General features: G+C 39.3%; 1 protein-coding gene across 2 annotated transcripts in view; it reads left to right on the forward strand.

Moving 5' to 3' along the window:
* The window catches only part of TENM1 (teneurin transmembrane protein 1), a 649,974-nt gene that overhangs the window by 376,614 nt on the left and 255,149 nt on the right, over positions 1-18,211 (forward strand). For both annotated transcript variants that reach the window (XM_020976349.2, XM_020976350.2), the window contains exon 6: positions 13,870-14,022. In XM_020976349.2, coding sequence (XP_020832008.1) covers positions 13,870-14,022 — 153 coding nt within the window. The remainder of the gene's footprint in view (positions 1-13,869; positions 14,023-18,211) is intronic.

Here is an 18,211-nt window from a genome sequence, read left to right on the forward strand (position 1 = left end):
ACACCTCAGATTCATTACACGTTTGATTTTCAATTCATTTTTGGTCCTTGCATGTTCAGAAACCTTTTACTTTTGCCAGATTTTTGCGACCTCATGGAGTCGTGACCCGCAGTTTAAGAAGTACTATGAACTGTGCTCTTCATGCTCACGTGACAACCCTGAGGTCATGATGTGAGGGCCAGCTCCTTAATTGCTATCCATTCAGACCTATTTTACAGTGATGTTTAAATCACCGCTAGCTTATGAGCCCAATGACTTGATACATACCTCTGTTGGCGGTCTTCCTCCCTCTTCTTTCTTCCTTCTGCTCTTTTCTTCTCCTCTTTTCTGCCTCCTCTGATCTTTCTTATTAGCTGAGTGTGAGTCTTCCAAGTGAAATCTGACTACATCTCCTTGATGTTCACCTGGAAAATTCAATTTTCAGGTATCAGATATGGGACTCAAAGCTGGAAAGAATGCTAGGGATCATTGAATGTAACCCCTTCATTGTGCAGAGGAGTAAACCTAGGCACCTGTAGGGTAAGGAATCCTTGAGCTCACTCATTAAGCTCCCACTCGTCTAGGGCTACATGCACAAGATAAGTAAGTGATTGCGCCTTTCATTTTTTGTTTCAGTATCAGGCTTCAAGTAGGCTATGGGATGGGAGCTGGATCTGATCTGCTGTGTCACTAACTTCGCTTAGTGATCACTTAAATGTTTAGGCTCTCCCATAGAGCTTGTGAGAAATTAATAAGGACCAAACCAGGAGTAGCATTAACAAGAAAATGACTCATTTATCAGTCCCCTTATAGTTTATAAAGCAATTTCCTCAGTAATCATTTTTTTTTTGCTAGGCAAGGGGGTTAAGTGACTTGCCCAGAGTCACACAGCTAGTAAGCGTCAAGTGTCTGAGGCCAGATTTGAACTCAGATTTGAACTCCTGACTCCAGGGCTGGTGCTCTATCCACTGTGCCACCTAGCTGCCCCCTCAGTAATCATTTTAAGGCAGATAGTGTACATATCCCCATTTTTCAGATGAGAAAACTGAGGTTCAGAGATTTTATGTGACTTGCTTGGGATTACACATGAACCCAGCCTGCCTTATTTCCTACCCCATTCCACTGTGCCCTTTGGAAACCTCACTCTTTGCTCTAACACTGACACCTCCATTGCCTTTAGAACCTTTTCCATTGAAAGTTTCACTTTATATTTCCCCTGAATCACAGAACCAGGAGGGAGAGGTTGACATTCTTTACTCCCCACTGCTGCTTCTGCCATGCTTTTACCTCCTTCTCTCAAGAGATGTTCCTTTTTTGAAGTCTTCAATTCTTTTAGAATCTATTCTCCTTTCTCCTGTCATAGTCCACACTCCTGCCATCATCTTCAGTGACTACAGTATTCATGCAAATGTCCCCATCTAATATCCTGACCACACAATTTCTCAAGTGCTTCTACCCCAATATCTCCTTCCCATTTCAGCCACATATTGGCACAGTTATACTTTAAGCTTCATCATCTCATAGAATTATCCCACCTCCAAGGTCCTGAGCTCAGAAATTCTATAGCCTTTCATCTTTCTGCCTCCCCACTCTCTTACATCAAGCCTGCTTTTAGCCTTGTTCAAAGTCTCTCAACCAGGTGTGTACTGTTAAATGTTTAACAACCAGCTCTCCAATGATGCACAATGGATGTTTAAGTTGAATCTGTATTATTCGTATTTTCTCTATGGCTTCCTAAAGTCAAGACAAGCAACATAATAGCAAGTCAACCCCTGATTTGTAGCAAATGCCAATTTCTGAGGTGTAAATGCTCGGACTGCAAGCCCTTACAAGCTGGCTCCAGTACACCCCTCCTCCCAGCCCATGATCGGTCCCTGTTCTCCAGTTCTTTCTCCCCTATTTTGACTTCACTTGTCTATACCTAGCCATTCTAATTGTTTGTTTAGCTTCTTGAATGATTAATACTAGTAACTTGTCATGTTTTTCTAGTCCTTTTTCAAGCATGCAAAGCACTTTATATTTATGATTTCCTTTGATCCTCACAACCCTTAGAGGTTGGTGATATCATCTCCATTTTACAGTTATGAGAACTAAGAATCAGAGAGGTGAAGCCACTTGCCTCTTGTCCTACAGCATCAGGAGTGACATTTAGACCCTACATTCTCCTTCTACCATTTTCACCATGTGAAGCCATCATCATAGAATCATTCATCCCTTGAATCTGTCATCATTCTTGGTCTCTTCATCCTCAGCCCTACACTCCCATCAACACATTCCACTCCTCCTACCTCTAGAGCTGCTGAGTAGCCATTGAGAAGTTTACAAATAGGGACAGCTAGGTGGTGCAGTGGATAGAGCACTGGCCCTGGATTCAGGAGGACCTGAGTTCAAATCCAGATTCTGACACGTAACACTTACTAGCTGTGTGACCCTGGGCAAGTCACTGAACCCTGTTTCCTAGCCAAAAATAAAAGAAGTTTACAAATTTCTCTGATTTTATGGATTTCAAATTTATCTTTAAAGGATAACAGATAGGATTTGAGGCTGGAAAGGACCTTAGAAATCCTTTCATTTAACTGCCTCATTTAACAGAGAAGGAAACTGAGGCCCCAATGAGCTTAATTGATTTTCCCAAAGTCACAGGGAAGTAACAGAATTGGTATTTGAATCCATGCCACCTGGCTCCAAATTCCATATTCTTTCCTCTTTATCCTGCTGCTCCCTATCTGCTTCCCAAAGCCTTCTCTTTTTGCCTTTCTCTACTATTCAGCTGTTAATTCCATTTCTCTTCTCTTCTCATTAAACGTTCGGGGGGGGGGGGGAAGTTGTGTCTGCTTAGTACCTGTACTTTTTCCCCCACTTAACTGGCCACTGCTTGCCACTCCAATCTGGCTTCTGCCCTTATCACCATTGAAATTGACCTTTATGAAGGCGTTGCTGTATCTAATGGCCTTTTAAAACATTTTTTATCCTTCTGCATTTGTTGCTGCCACCTGCTCCCTCCTTCTGAATATTATCTCCTCTTTTGGCTGTAAAAATAGTCTGATCTCCTTGTTCTTCAGCCCTTTGGTCTGCCATACTAGCTTCTTGTTTTCTTCCCCACCCCCTTAAATATGGGTGTTCCTTCAGGGTTTTAGCTTTGGCCCTCTTTGTTTCTTTCTCTGCACACTTTAGCTTGGCAATCCCATTCAGTCCCATCATTCCTCCACATCTCCTCCATACACATCTCTATTTCTACCCCTAACTTTATTTCTGAGTTCTAAATCCATATCTCCAACTCCTTACAGAACATTTTGACCTGGATGTTGCACCAGTATCTCAAAGTCAACCTGTCTCAAATTGAACTTGTTATTTTTCCCCTCATTTTGATGTAACTTTTCCCATCGTTTGTATTACTCCTATTTGCACCCTGCCATGTTGAAAACGTCATCTTTGCCTCTTCCTTGTTCTTTACTTCTCAAGTCCATGTGAATATAGCCTGCTATTCTGCTTCCTTATGGTCCTATTCTCTATCCACAAAATGTTCTTGACCCCAGTGCTCTTTGTTGGCCCCTACTTCCATATCCATGTTGTCTCTACCTACTAAAATGTAATGTTATTTGTTTTTTCTTTTGTGTCTTCAATGCTTAGCTTGTGCTAAGCTAAGTGCTTAATAATTGTATTTTCATGAATACCTGTTGATTTTCCCCTCTGCACCATCTCTTCCATCTGCTCCTGTCTCTCAGTTCCCACTGCTATCACCCAAGAACATGACTTTATTACTACCTAGCTGGAACTGGCAGTAGCCACCTAATTCACCCTCCTGTCTCTGATTTTACTCTACCTCCCATCTTTCTTCTCCCTTGCTACCAGGCGTAGATCTGCTAGTGTCACTCCTCTGCTAGGTAACTGTCAGCTCTCTCCCTCCCAAGCAAAGCTCAGACTCCCTGACCTACTTGTATAGTTCAAAAGGCTCAAAGAATGCGAAGCTTTGTTTGCAGGTTGAAGAACCAAGAATATCCACCAATGACCAACCTTTACCCAAGAGGCTCAGTCACCCTGTGTATGAGTCACCCAGGTTGTTCATCCATGTCAGTATGCTCTGACACTACTCTCCCTCCCCCCACCCCCCCATCCCAACACCAGTCTCACCTGGTCATCTGTATATTGTTACTCAACCCACTCATCTTGCAGTTCTCCTCAGCTCCTAGATAATGTTATTAGTCAGTGCATATCATCTTCAGTCTCTCCACTGTGTTCCTAGCTCTTCACTCTTCCTACTATTCTCTATTAACTCCCCCAAAATAGTGGCAGATGTCATCTTCTATTCTGCATCTCTTTCCACCTACAGGTCTCAGATTCCAGCCAGTGATATCCCTTCCCTGGGAGATTGGCTCTTTAAGCCTATGGTAGCTCTCTTAGACAATGCCCTTGGTATTGAGCCTCATGACAATGACTTCAGCCATCAGGAGCTCACCTTCCCTAGTACCATACAGGAAGATCTCTCTCCCTAATGCCATTTTGGCTCAGGGTGAATCTGCCTGAGGGAGAACATTTCATAAAGGGGAAGGAATCCTAGCCTTCCCCCTGCATTGCTGTATACCAGAAAGAGAATATATTGGCACCTTGCCCTTGGGTTCTTTTACTCATATTCTTCCCTATATCTGGTATGTCCTTTGTTCTCCCTCACCTAGTCACCTAGTGGATTCCTGCCTGGCTTTTAAGATCCAGTCAAATAGTATTTCCATGAGGAAGCCCTCCATCTCACCCTGCTCAAATCTCACAAAGGACTTTGCCTTCTGTTATTTTGCATTAAAGTTACTTATGGCTGTGTCTCATCCTCCCATTTCACCAGCACCCCCTACAAGGGCAGGGGCCATGTTTTCAAATGTGTAGTTAGTTCCCTTATTGCCTGCTAGTATGATGCTTTGTAGCCATTGAATTTGTCAGAAATCTTTGCTGAATAATCCAAAAGGAAATAAAACAAAGTTTGAGTCATGGAGAGCACTTACTGTTAAAATTACTTGAGATGAAAACATTAAATAATTGGGTCTTTCTGATAAGAAACTCTCAGAAGAGCTTGTTAGGCACCTGTAAGTGGGGATCATATATTAAATTCTGATAAATTGCACAAATGGAATTTATTATTTATAAATATTACTGAAGTCTTAGAATGGGGCATTAAGAATTCACAGTAAATAAAAGTTTTAAGATAATGGAATCCGGAAATGAGATATGAAAGTCATTTATTCCAACAATAGAACCTTTTCAGACCTGTATATCAGCTGAAGCATTGTGTAATAGGCAGAAGATGGGGCCCAGACAGTCAGGGAGCACTCAGATGATGTAGCAAGAAAGATGTCTGCCTGGATGCTGTTGCACCTTCTCAATCTCTTCTCTAATTGGCATTTAATTTTCCTGTTTCTCTGCAGCAGGCTTGCAGAATTTGTTATGTAAAACTGCCCAACCAGAAAAGCTCTTTTTGTTTCTTAAATTAGTAAAGCCCTAGGAGATGTTGAATGAAATTGTGTGTGTGTGTGTGTGCGCGCGTGCACGCACACATACACACACACCCCATAACTCTAGTTTCCCAGAAGTGTTTGAAAGTGATCACATTTATGGGTGGCTTACTGCTTAAATTGCTTTAAAATCAACCATGTCAAATATGCTTCATATATGTTCATGATCTAATATAAATATATGAGCATTTTCAGTGTTGAAGCAAACTTGAATCCAAGTGCTAAGAAAAAAATGGAGGACCATAAATAAACACGCTTCACTTCCTTTATTTAGTTCTTGAAAAATACTTCTCTGAGAACGAATGGGTTTCAGGCCTGCATGTAATCTGGTTATTACCAAGATAATGCGGAGATCTGAAGGTAATTTATCAAAGGGCTATAGCTTACTCGTAGACCAATTTGATGTTAAATACAATGAAAATTGGATTTATTTTAAGATGGAAAGATAACCGAGCTTCTGTAACGTTAGCAGTCATTCATTTAATTCAAGTAACTCTTCTTTTCTCAAGATGGCCCCTTATCATAGAAATGACCAGTACTGGACAGAGTTTAGTGTGTTTTGCAAGGAAACTGTCCAGTTCCTAAGTGTCAAACATGTGGCCATGCCTAGCTCTGGAGTGAAACACAAATGTAGTACTGTTACCTTAGGCCTCAAGAAAATGAAACATCTTGTAGGGAAACTGGGAGAGGGGACAGTTCCCCACCCCTACCACAGGCTTCCTTGTCTTAGACTTTATTCACAGCATGTGGTAGGAATGACAGTGGCTGTTTTTTCATTTGTGATGCAAATTTCAAAGTGTCCAAGTACATGTAGTTGTTACATATTAAAGTCTAAAAATGGTGTAAAGTGTGTGTGTGTGTGTGTGTGTGTACACTTTCACTCATGGGGCGCAACTGGTATAGGCTGAGATTTCTGCTGTGTTGTCAGAATTATACATTTGTTAGTAGGGAAAATAATAAACTAGAACATTGCCTGCTCAATATTTCCCTGTTCTCAGATGCATCTGGAATTCATTTTTAAGAAAAATAAGAAGAGCATGAAAAAAATATTATTCACATTTACAAAATGATCTATTTCAAAGGTTGGTAGAGAGAGCCCCATTATTAGAGGGCTTGTTATACAGATTGGATATGCTATGGCAAATCATGTGCCTTGAAACATAACAGTACAGCAAACCCTTCATAGAGTCTCAATAGCAGACATGTCTCTAGTGATATAAACTTTACAAAGCATTTCCTGTATGTTGTCTTTAGGGCATCTGAGGCACCACAATCTTTGCATTTAGGGCTACCTAGCCAGCTTACTCCTTATTCAAATTATTGTTTGCATGCATCTACTCAAGCTCAGAAGCTACATACACACACACACACACACACACACACACACACACACATATACACATATACACATGTGTTTATTTTTTCTTTAGTCAGTCAGAGGCTATGATCAGTTCATGAAAAAAAGCGCTTAATGAAATAGTGAAAAAGAAAAAATGCTAATAAAATACTTCCTCCATAGACCTGGAAAATCCACTCTCACAAATATGTAGGCCATTAGTGGGAAGAGTATACAGACTCTGAGAATGTAAGTACCAAGGGCATACATGTGCACTTGTGGAGAGGCAAGTTAACTAATAAACATGTAAAAAAAGATTTGTCTTCCTTGCAAATGAACAGAAATGAAAACCCCTAGATGGAACCTTGTTGTATTACCCTCTACCTCAGTCCTTTGTTCCAGATCTGTGCGTTTCTTGAGAATATGTGATGAACAAAAGGCCTACATTCCATTTGGCTTTCAACACAGACCCAAAGCCTCTCAGTCTGTGGCCTCCCTCTCTCAATTCATGATGTTCTTGCTTCTCCTTTCGAACCAACCTCCTTCAGGAAAATATCTCTGCAGTGTGGTGCAAAAGAAAAAGTACTGGATTTAGAGAACCCGAATCACAACATTTGAGGATTGGAAGGGAGTTCAGGGACTATCCAGTCCAACCTCTACATGAAATGAATTATAACATACTGAGCAAGCACTTGTATAACCTCTGCTTTTAAAATTTTTAATTCCAAATTCTCTCTTTCCATACTGCCCCCCGTTGAAGAGGCAATCAGTATATGCTATTATGCATGTGAATTCGTGTAAAACATTAGCCTTGTTGCAAAAAATAAATAAATAAACAAAATGGGGGGAAAATATGCCTCAGCCTGCACTTGGAGCTCATCAGTTCTCTCTCTGGAGGTGAATAGCACTTTTCATCTTGAGTTCTTTGGAATCTTCTTGGATCATTGTATTGATCAATTTAGCTAAATCTTTTGATTTTCATTACGATATTTCTGTAACTGTGTACATTGTTCACCTGGTTTTGGTGATTTCACTGTGCATCAACTTATGTAAGTCTTCCCAGGATTTTTCTGAAACCATCCATTCATCCCTTTTTCTAGAACAGTAGTATTCCATCACAATCATATACCACAACTTGTTAAGCCATGCCCCAATTGATGGACATCCTCTCAGTTCCCAACTCTTTGTCAACTCGAAAAAGTTCATATAAATATTTTTTTTATGTTGAGTCATTTTCCTTTTATTTTGATCTCCTTGGGATACTGACCTCATAGTGGTATTACTGGGTCAAAAGATATGCACAGTTATATAGCCCTTTGGGCATAGTTTCAAATTGTTTTCCGGCATGATTGGACCACTTCACAACTCTACCAGTAGTGCATTAGTCTCCCAATTTTTCCACATCCCCTCCAGAATTTGTCATTTTCCTTTTTTTTTTTCATCATAACCAATCTGATAGGCATAAGGGGGTACCTCAGAGTGGTTTTTATTTGCATATAGCTAGTTATTAGTGATTTAGAGCATTTTTTCTTATTACTCTTGACAGTTTTGATTTCTTCTGAAAACTTCCTGTTCATATCCTTTGACCATTTATCAATTGGGGAATGGCTCTTAGTTTTATAGATTTGGTTCAATTCCCTATATATTTGAGAAATCAACCTTTATCAAAGAAACTTGCTATAAATTTTTCCCAATTTCTTGTTTTCCTTCTAATTTTGGCTGTATTAGTTTTGTTTGTGCTCATGCTTTTCGATTTCATATAATAAAAATTATTCATTTTTACCTCCCATGATCCTCTCTAGCTCTTGTTTGTTGTTTTTTGTCCTTTGTGCTCAAAGAGGACCAAAAAGTCATCATGATGTTGGGGTCAATGTATGGTATGTCTGACTGTGGCTGATCAGACCAGTATGAGCTCAGAAGGCTCTACCACAGGTCAGGCACAAATAGTCCATATGAACATTTAGAGTGGAGATGCCTCTAAATTTGTGCATCTGATGTTTCTTTTGAGCTACTGCAGTGCTACTTTGCTCATAGAGCACAGTGCCTTCTTTGATGCAGGCACCCCATGCTGTACAGTCCTATGTCAGTGTCTCACATATCTCACAATCTATGCAAAAGCTCTCAGAAGGACCTTGGGAGTGTCCTTGTAGCACTTCTTCTGACCACCTGCCTTGTATGAATTCTCTGTAAAATAGTCTTTTAGGCAAAGGATTGTTTGGTATTCAAATGGTGTGGCGAACCCCTCAGAGTTGCACTCTTTGCAAAGAGTTAAAACTCTACCTATTAAGAGCATTCAAATTCTTATTTAGTTGCAAACTGTTCCCTTATCCAAAGACCTAAATTTTTCTGTTCCCCCAATGTATCCATTTTTACTTTATCTTGGTATACGGTGTGAGATGTTGGTCTATGCCTAGTTTCTGCCAAACTGCTTTCCAGTTTTCCCAGAAATTTTTTCAAATGTTGAGTTGTTCCTCCAAAAGCTTGGATCCTTGGGTTTGTCAAACACTAGGTTATTGTGACCATTTGCTACTGTGTATTGTGTACCTGATCTATTCCGTTGACCAACCACTCTCTTATCCAGTACTAGATTGTTTTGATGATTATCACTTTGTAGTATAGTTTGAGACCTGATACTGGTAGGCTGCCTTCCTTCACTTTTTTTTTCATTAATTCCTTTGCTATTCTTGACCTTTTGTTCTTCCAGATGAATTTTGTGATTATTTTTTATAGCTCTTTGGTAATTTAATTGGCATGGCAATGAATAAGTAAATTAATTTAGGTAATGTTGTCATTTTTATTATATTGATTTGGGCCTACCTATGAGTAACTAATATTTTTCCAATTGTTTAGATCTGTCTTTATTTGTGTGGTGTTTTTGGTTGTATTCCTGTAAGTCTTGTGTGTGTGTGTGTGTATGTGTGTATTGGCAGGTAGACTGCCAAGTACTGTATTTTTTTTCTTTCTGCAGTTATTTAAATGGAATTTCTTTCACTTCCTGCTGGGTTTTGTTGGTAATATATAGAAATTCTGATGATATGTGTGGGTTTTCTTTATAGCCTGCAACTTTGCTAAAGTTGTGAATAGTTTCATCTAGTTTTTCAGTTGGTTCTCTCAAGTTCTCTAAATATACTATCATATCACCTGCAAAAAGGGATAGTTTTGTTTCCTCATTGACCACACTTGTTCCTTCAATTTCTTTTTCTTGTCTTACAATAGTTATCATTTCTAATGCTATATTGAATAATAGTGGTGATAATGGACATCCTAGCTTCGCCTCTGGTCTTACTGGGAGGATTTCTAATTTATCCCTGGTACAAATAATGCTTATACTTGGTAAATTTTGCTAAAGCTCCATTTATTCTTATGCTTTCTAGTGTTGTTTAATAAGAATGGGGGTTATATTTTGTTAAGTTTTTTTGCATCTATTGATATAATTGTATACTTTTTGTTGTTTTTGTTATTAATGTGGTCAGTTAAGCTTATAGTTTTCCTAATATTTAATCAGCCCTGCATTGCTGGTATGAATCTAAACTGGTCATAATATATGATCTTTGTGATATATTGCTATAGTATCCTTGCTAGTATTTTATTTAAAATTTTTGCATCTAAGGAAATTGGTCTATAGTTTTCTTTTTCTGGTTTTGCTCTCCTCGGTTTATGTGTCAAAACATATTTGTGTCACAGAAAGAATTGGGTAAGATTCCTTCTTTACCTATTTTTTTCCAAATAGTTTATATAGTATTGGTATTAATTGTTCCTTACGTGTTTGGTAGGATTCACTTGTAAACCCATCTAGTCCTGGGGATTTGTTCTTAGTGAATTCGTTTATGGCTTGTTCAATTTCTTTTTCTAACATAGGGTTGTTTAAGTATTCTATTTCCTCTTCTGATAATCTAGGCAGTTTATATTTTTTAAATACTCATCCATTTCACTTTAGACTGTCAGTTTTACTGGCATGTAATTGGGTGAAATAGCACCTAATAATTACTTTAATTTTCATCATCATTGGTGGTGAATTCACTCTTTTCAGTTTTGAGACTGGTAATTTGGTTTGCTTTGGTTTTGGGGGAAGGGAAACAGGGAACCGATTTCACTGGTTCTGGATCTTAGAATGAGGAAATTCACTCTACCAAAATAGACTAGTTATTAGTTAGTTAGCTAGTTATTATTATTAGTTAGTACTTGCTCTTCTTTATAGTCCCGAAGAAGGTCCTGGGACACTGGGATATTAAGTGACTTGTAAGCTGTATGTGATAGGCAGAAATTGAAACCAGGCTGTCCTGAAGATGAACAAGGTTGTTCTCCACACAGAGTTGTTGTGACGAAAGCTCTAAAGTGCTATAAAAAGGTGAGTTTTTGGGTTAGACCAAAAGAGTCTAACCATTGTATCAGCAGCAACTGCCACTAGGTGGTGTGTTAGTAGGCTTGGATCAATTAATAATTGTGATTGAAGGGGAATATAATGCATTTTATAATTAAATTCATGCAGCTTAAGTACATTTGCATTTTTATGATCCATATTTGTACCTACCACTATTGTCAGTCTTGTAATTGCTAGTGTAGGAGCAGGGATATTCATATTATTAATATTTAGAAAACTCCAGACTAGTTTCTCTTTACTGCTATTATTCATATTTTCCAGTAATTCAGTGCCCTCATTCTACCCATGTGTATATACATCCTACTTCTCCCTTTTCTTTCTCCTTTCCCACTCCTTTTCTTCATGGGAAAGTTGGGGGAAGGGATTGGAAAACCAGTTGTCCTACATAATTTTGCAGAGGATAAAACAATCTAAATATTCCATAAGTGTGTATAATATAATGTGTATTATACATTATTATATTTTAATATATGATGGGTAAATTCTGTATTAAATACACTCACATATATCTGGAAAGTATACGAACCAACAGTAGACGAGATAGGATTAGAGTGAGAGTTTGATTATGACATTCATATATGACCCTAGACATATATGTTTCTTACTCTGGCAGTAGCTCCCAGTTCACTTATTGTGTGAGGTGTCATGAAATCACATAACAGTAAGTCATTATAGCATCTTTGCTCTGCAAGAAGGTCACATGTCTCTTTTTTCTCTCTTTATTGGATGGAAACATTCCCTTTTGCATGAGCAAGAAAGTGAGTAAGTCCCTACTTTAAGTTCCTTTGAATCAATTCCCCCCACACATATTTTCTCTGTCATTTTTATGTGTCCCCCGGGAAAGTGGTTTAACTTAATACAGAGTGTTTGAAATAGCCCCCCTTGATCTTGAAAATGAGAGCTATGATGGCTTTCATGCCTTCATGGCTTGTCTAACTTAACAAAGGCAATTGAAGTAAGGGTCTGAAGCACGTTTTTAATATAATCTTTAGTAGCCATCATATTCAAATAATTTAGGGGCTGAGTAGACCAAATTTCCCCCTAAAACTTGGAAACCTACCCTTAATTAGAGCAAGGATGAAAATCTGGCCTCACTTGGAGCTATTTGGCAGAAAAATCGTTAGGCTGCCACTGATACTGCTTTATTAATATGCTATAGGGTACCTTACTCAGAACACTCTCCTCTGAGTAGCCATTGTTTCCAATAATTGCCAATGAAATTCATCAGGCAGCACTGGCTCAATTCCAAAGAAAAGGGTAGAAACCAATTAAATGCTTAAAAGTTTTTAAGGATAAATTAGAAGGCAGATGTTAGAACCCCTTCTGATCCAGCTAGAGGTAGATGACTGACTTTCATATAAGTTCTCTGGCTAAGATTTCTGTTCTTATCCTAAGTCTCTAGGATATATGCTACATCTCTGCATCAGCTACACCAATTAGCCCTGCCTGTGGGCTAAGAGCAGTCAGAACAATGGTTTATCTGTTCACTTACCCTTAAAGAAGGCCTGGTTGGAATATGGAAAACTTGAGGCAAATTCTATATGTTGATTACCTTCAGCAGGTTTTGATTCCATACCTCCAAAGGAAAAAAAAAATCATTTGGAGCCCCTTTGGCCAGCCCCAGGTTGGGGCCAGGTTCCATCTGATGCAGGGAAAGCTTGGAAAGAGAGGGATAAATATGCAACTAATCTCAAAAGTCTTCCTTATGCTGGTTCCAATTTGCTCACTATGATATGCTTTCATCTCCCTCACGGAGACCCAGAATTACATGAGCAATTAAGTTTCACCGAGCCATAAGTTGTCCTATACCTTTAAGAGCGTTGAGTGGGAGTTGAAATTATACATTAATACAGTGCTTATGAAGTCTTAGCAGAAAAGTCTATCAGAGTCAGTAAACATTTATTAAGCTCCAATTATGTTCCAGGAACTAAAGAAAGGCATAAGATAGTCCCTGCCCTCAAGGAACTTACGGTCTAATTGGGGGGGAAACAACATGTAAAAAGAAGCCAAAAAGATGCAAGGAGTGGGGAGGTTACCTGGGTGGGGGCATGATGAAGTCCTACAGCTGGAATGGCAAATGACATGAGAATGTGAAAGGTTTCCGAGTTGATTTCATCTTGGAGAATGAGTTTCTGGAGATCATGAAGTCCAGTAAAGTATCCAGGTAGCAAATGATAAGGTGAATTCCCTGGGTACCCTCCTTTTTAAATGGTAGAGAATCTTAAGAGGAGTTCCGAGATATCCACACCCCATCAAACCCCTGCAGTCAGAGGGAGGGAGGGGCCTCCAGGGACAGAGGTTGCTGAGTACATATAAGTTTCCAAGTTGATTTTGTCTTACAGAATAATGAGAAAATCTGTTTTGATGAAGGCATGGGACTCTGAGCTTTGAGGGTGGGAAGGAAAGAGCCAAGTATCCTACTGTGTGACAACTAGCTACTGGTTATTGGGCATGCCATTAGCCTCTGGATCCACAAGCCCGTTTGGCAAATAGCTGTGACTATGATTGGAGAGGCACATTTTGATTTTCTTAGCTTAGGAATTGATCATAAGGAGTCATGCCTGGCTGAGAGAAGGCAGAGTATAGATGGCTTCAGGTGAAAGGAGCAACTGGTTTTGGGGAACCTCTCTGGAATGCAGTAAAATAAAATAATTGTATGATTTCTTTCCTTACAGCAGTGCATCTGTTTGGCCTGACTTGGCAATTGCAGCCAGTTGAAGGACAGCTCTACGAAAATGGAGTTAGCAAGGGAAACCGAGGGACTGAATCAATGGATGCTACCTACCCACCAATCGGGGGAAAGGTTTCTGATAAAACAGAGAAAAAAGGTACTTGGCTGAAGATGAGTAAATTATTATGAATGGCTTTCCTCACAGTTTGGTTCTTCAGAAGAAGTACTGAATGAGGAAAGGATCAAGATGTTAATGTGTCTTATGTAATAGAGCTTTCCTCTGGTGCCTTGGGTAGAAGTAGAATGTATTTTCCGAAAGCATAGGCTCTTGGGGCAGCTAAGTGGTGCAGTGTATAGGGCACTGGCCCTGGAGTCAAAAGAACTTGAGTTCAAATCTGGTCTCAGACCAGACATTTGACAGTTACTAGCTGTGTGACCCTAGGCAAGTCATTTAACCCTAATTGCCCTGCAAAAAAAATACAAAACAAAACAAAAGCTTAGGCTCTTTTAAAAGCAGAGAAGTCTTGACACAGTGGAGGTTTCAACACACTTAAAATTTCATTTCCCACCTAACAATCCTGAAGCAAAGTTGGGATTGAGATCAACTTATTATTTCTGAGTACAGGAAATGAGAGTCCTGGTTGGTCGTGTTATACAAACACGACATTTCAGAATATATAGAAATGCCTTCTGCTCATCAGATGGTTGGGGGGGGGTGCAGAATTGGTTCTGTCATAGTTGGGAAACATGACCTCAAGGCCACCTGAAGAGAACTGACTTTTCAAGGGTAACTAATATCACCTGGGAATTCCCTGACTCATTTTCCACACGTCATGTTATAAGATTAGCACCCATAAGCTTTTCATTCCTTTTGAATAATCTGTTTTAACCTGCAAGCTTTGAAAAAAACCAAGAGGTTTTTCTTTATTGTGACTGTTCTTTTAATGAGATTATGGTAATTTCCATTCTCCAGGTTGCAGTGTAGCTATGAACTCCAGGGCTGCCTCTTCATCAATTCTCACTGCCTTCACCATTTAATCTATTCCCCTTCAGACCCTGCAGAAAGACGTATTCTTCTGAAACAAAGACTCAAGCCAGCGGGCATATCAGTTTGGTTCCAGTTCCATTTGGAGAATTTGTTGCCATTTGACTGAATTTAGTTGAACAAATATTTATCAAGCACATACTTTATGCCCAGCACCATGCTAGATGCCATGAGGAATATACAGAAAAGCCAGAAGTCTGGTTCTTGTCCTCAGAAAACTTCCAAGGCAAAGCTAGGCCTAATAATCTTGTTTAGAAGTTTTTAGAAACAGACCATTTCAGTTACCAGTTAGACTAGTCAAACTACTTGATTTTCTCTTTTGTGTCATATTTTGATTTGTTCTCATGACTTTGCTTTGGTTCATAATTCAGTGAAACTGAACACTCAGAATTCAACACAGTAGGTTTGTTGGCCCTGCTTTGGAGTGCCACTTACTGCCTTATTTATTTCATTAAGGTCTAACAAAACCGTACTGACCTGTCTCAGTGTCATCATCACTCCTGGGACAGCCTGAAGAGACCACTGGTGTCAGAGCAGGCAGGCCAGCAGGTGGAACAGCGTTCACCTAACCTTTGTACACAGGCCTCTTTTCCATCTCACATCCTCTTTTGTTGGTGTTCTGTTTCTGGGAGGGACCCAAGTAGAGGGTGTTATATCACTGTGAGGAAACCTACAGGAGGACCAGCTGCCATTTTGATATTGTCTCTCTCAATTCCATTAGTTTTGTGACTTTTGAAGGCTGTCAGGAGAGGTAGAAGGTCATCAGCACATAGTTGCCAACACACCTTTGTGCCTATTTTCGTATACAGATATTTGGATTCTCTCCAGTGAGCCTAATACAATTGGAAAATTGCGAAAAAGACTGTGGAAGGAAAGCCCTGGAGGCTCTCAATGACAGTGAATTTTTAAGACAAACTTTATCACCCCATATTTTTATATAACATGACAAGTTACACAAATGTGCAAAAAAAGTTTGTCCAATTACAACAGCACAAAGACCGAAGCAAATTTCAGTTAAATATTTTATGAAGAAAAATCACTGGGGTTTTATATCATACATGCCAAGCTTTAGCTGGAAGTAACCTTTTATGGAAGCATGGACATAGCCTGAACCATAGTTATACTTTTGAGGGTCCTACTCTATTGCATTTTTACTACATATTACTTATCAAGTGCAAAAATCTTGTTATAATATAATGTGTAGACAGAGCTGAATCTTGGGGAAAATCTTAAGTACTATCACGACCATTTTCAATGAAGTAACAGTGTTTTCATATCCTTTTGTTGTTTCTGGGCACTGTTCACTCCACTAATATAAGCCAAACCCCCTTTTTTATGTTATACACTGCATATTATAAATTGTATCAGGGAAATGTACGATGACTGAGCCAGCTTGGCTTCGTGGATAAAGAATGGGCCTTGGAGCCCAAAAGATGGGTCTAAGATCTGCCTGTGCCACGTGCTGGCTATATGACCCTGAATAAATCACTTAAACTCTCAGTTCTTTAGGCACCTTCCTAAGATAGTGAATCACAGAGAAGGTATCAAGTCTGAATGGGTAGCCAAAGACTCTGCCCCTGAAAGTTCCCTATGTCAGCGAAATCACAGGTCTGGCATCAACCTGTCTCTATCATTTTGTGGGAAAACTGGCCAACAATTACTGTATAGTACTTTGTCCATCCTACTACCTTCTCTTTAGAAGATTAAGCCAGAAAGTACAGGAAACTGTTCTGGGATTTATTGTTAAGCCTCAAATTTTCCACATAGGAAATACATAAACTGAGCTATATATTCTCGAAGTCTCCTCAGGCTCTAAGAGTCAAAGATTTTGGTTCTCGAAAATTTAGTTTGAAATTGACATCTTCTCATCAAATTCTTGACTTGTTATACTTTAGAAACTTGCCATCTCCAGTGTTTGGGCTCCATTTCATAGCAAATTGAGCACCTTAAAATGTTTATCATCACCTTCCTTGGCAGACTGATGGATAAGAGACTTTTTATAAAAATCTGTCACTCAAATTCTGTTGAGATTGGATTCTCATTAACAGTCATTATCCATATCTTTTTTCAGTGCAACATAGAAGAATAATTTTCTCCCCACTTAGTTTTCCCAATGAAACAAAAAGGGATATTTGATTGCAAACATTCATTTTATTTAAAAAAAAAAAGACAAAACCTTAGCATTGTGGTGTAACATAAAAAGCAATCACTGGATTTGGAATTAAAGGATGTGGCTTCAAATCCTGACTCTGCCAATTATTACCTTGGGACCTCTCTCTCAGCCTCAGTTTGCTCCTATGCAACTAAGGTCCCTTCCAGCCCTAAATCTATGATTCTGCGTTCCCTTGAATATAAAAAGAAACGAGTCAGTCCTTCAGTCTTCTCCACCTTCCCTGAAATCTGGCCAATAGGGCATGTGACTAACTCTGAACTCTGACTTATGTCCACAGTTTCACTGTGGGTGCTCCTCACTTTATACTGTGGGTTGGTCCATTTTCTCTAAATGTAATTGTATGTTCAGTACAGTATTTAGAGGAACACTGGAGTGAATCCTATTGTGATGTGAATATAGTTACCTTATATCGATTTTTAAAATTTTGAATTTTTGCACGTTAGAGGTTCTTGATCCAAAAGATACTCTATATTTGTTTATTTTTTAACTTGTCATGTTTTCCCATCTATCATCATTTATATCAAGTCTCAGAGGTCAAAAGGGCCAATTGTAGGTGTAAATATCCTGTTTTGGCAGATTAAGAAATAGAGCTGCAGAGAGGGTAAAGGATTTGCCAAAGGTCATACAGCTGACTGGTGGCAGAAGTGAGCCAAAACCATAGTTTCCTGACTAACCTTTTTAATAACAACTCAGATGGCCTTCCGTGTGTGGTGTGTGTGTGTGTGTGTGTGTGTGTGTGTGTGGGCGCGCGCGTGCGTGTGTTTATGTTTGTGAGGGAGCAGTTTTTAAGCCTTCTGTTTTTGAGGTTTGTTTTCAAGTATAGGATTCTGCCTTGGATAAGGGATTTAGTGCACAGGAAAGTACATACCAGAGTGATAATAATAACAACAATAACAACACATGTGGGACTTTAAGCTTTGTATAGCACTGCATGTAGGTTATCTCACTTGATAGTCACAAGAACCCTGTGAAGCAGGCAGTATTATTGGCATTTTCCAGAGGAGGAAACTGAAGCTGAGAAAGGCGGAGTGATTTGCCCTGGGTTTGAGGAAGATTTGGACTCAAGTATTCCTGACTCCAAGTCCAGCAACTCTGTCTACTCTCCCACCTACCAACTTTGTTGCCCTT

This window comes from Phascolarctos cinereus, unplaced genomic scaffold (genome assembly GCF_003287225.1).
Source record: "Phascolarctos cinereus isolate Bilbo 61053 unplaced genomic scaffold, phaCin_HiC Scaffold_8;HRSCAF=390, whole genome shotgun sequence".
NCBI lineage: Eukaryota > Metazoa > Chordata > Mammalia > Diprotodontia > Phascolarctidae > Phascolarctos > Phascolarctos cinereus.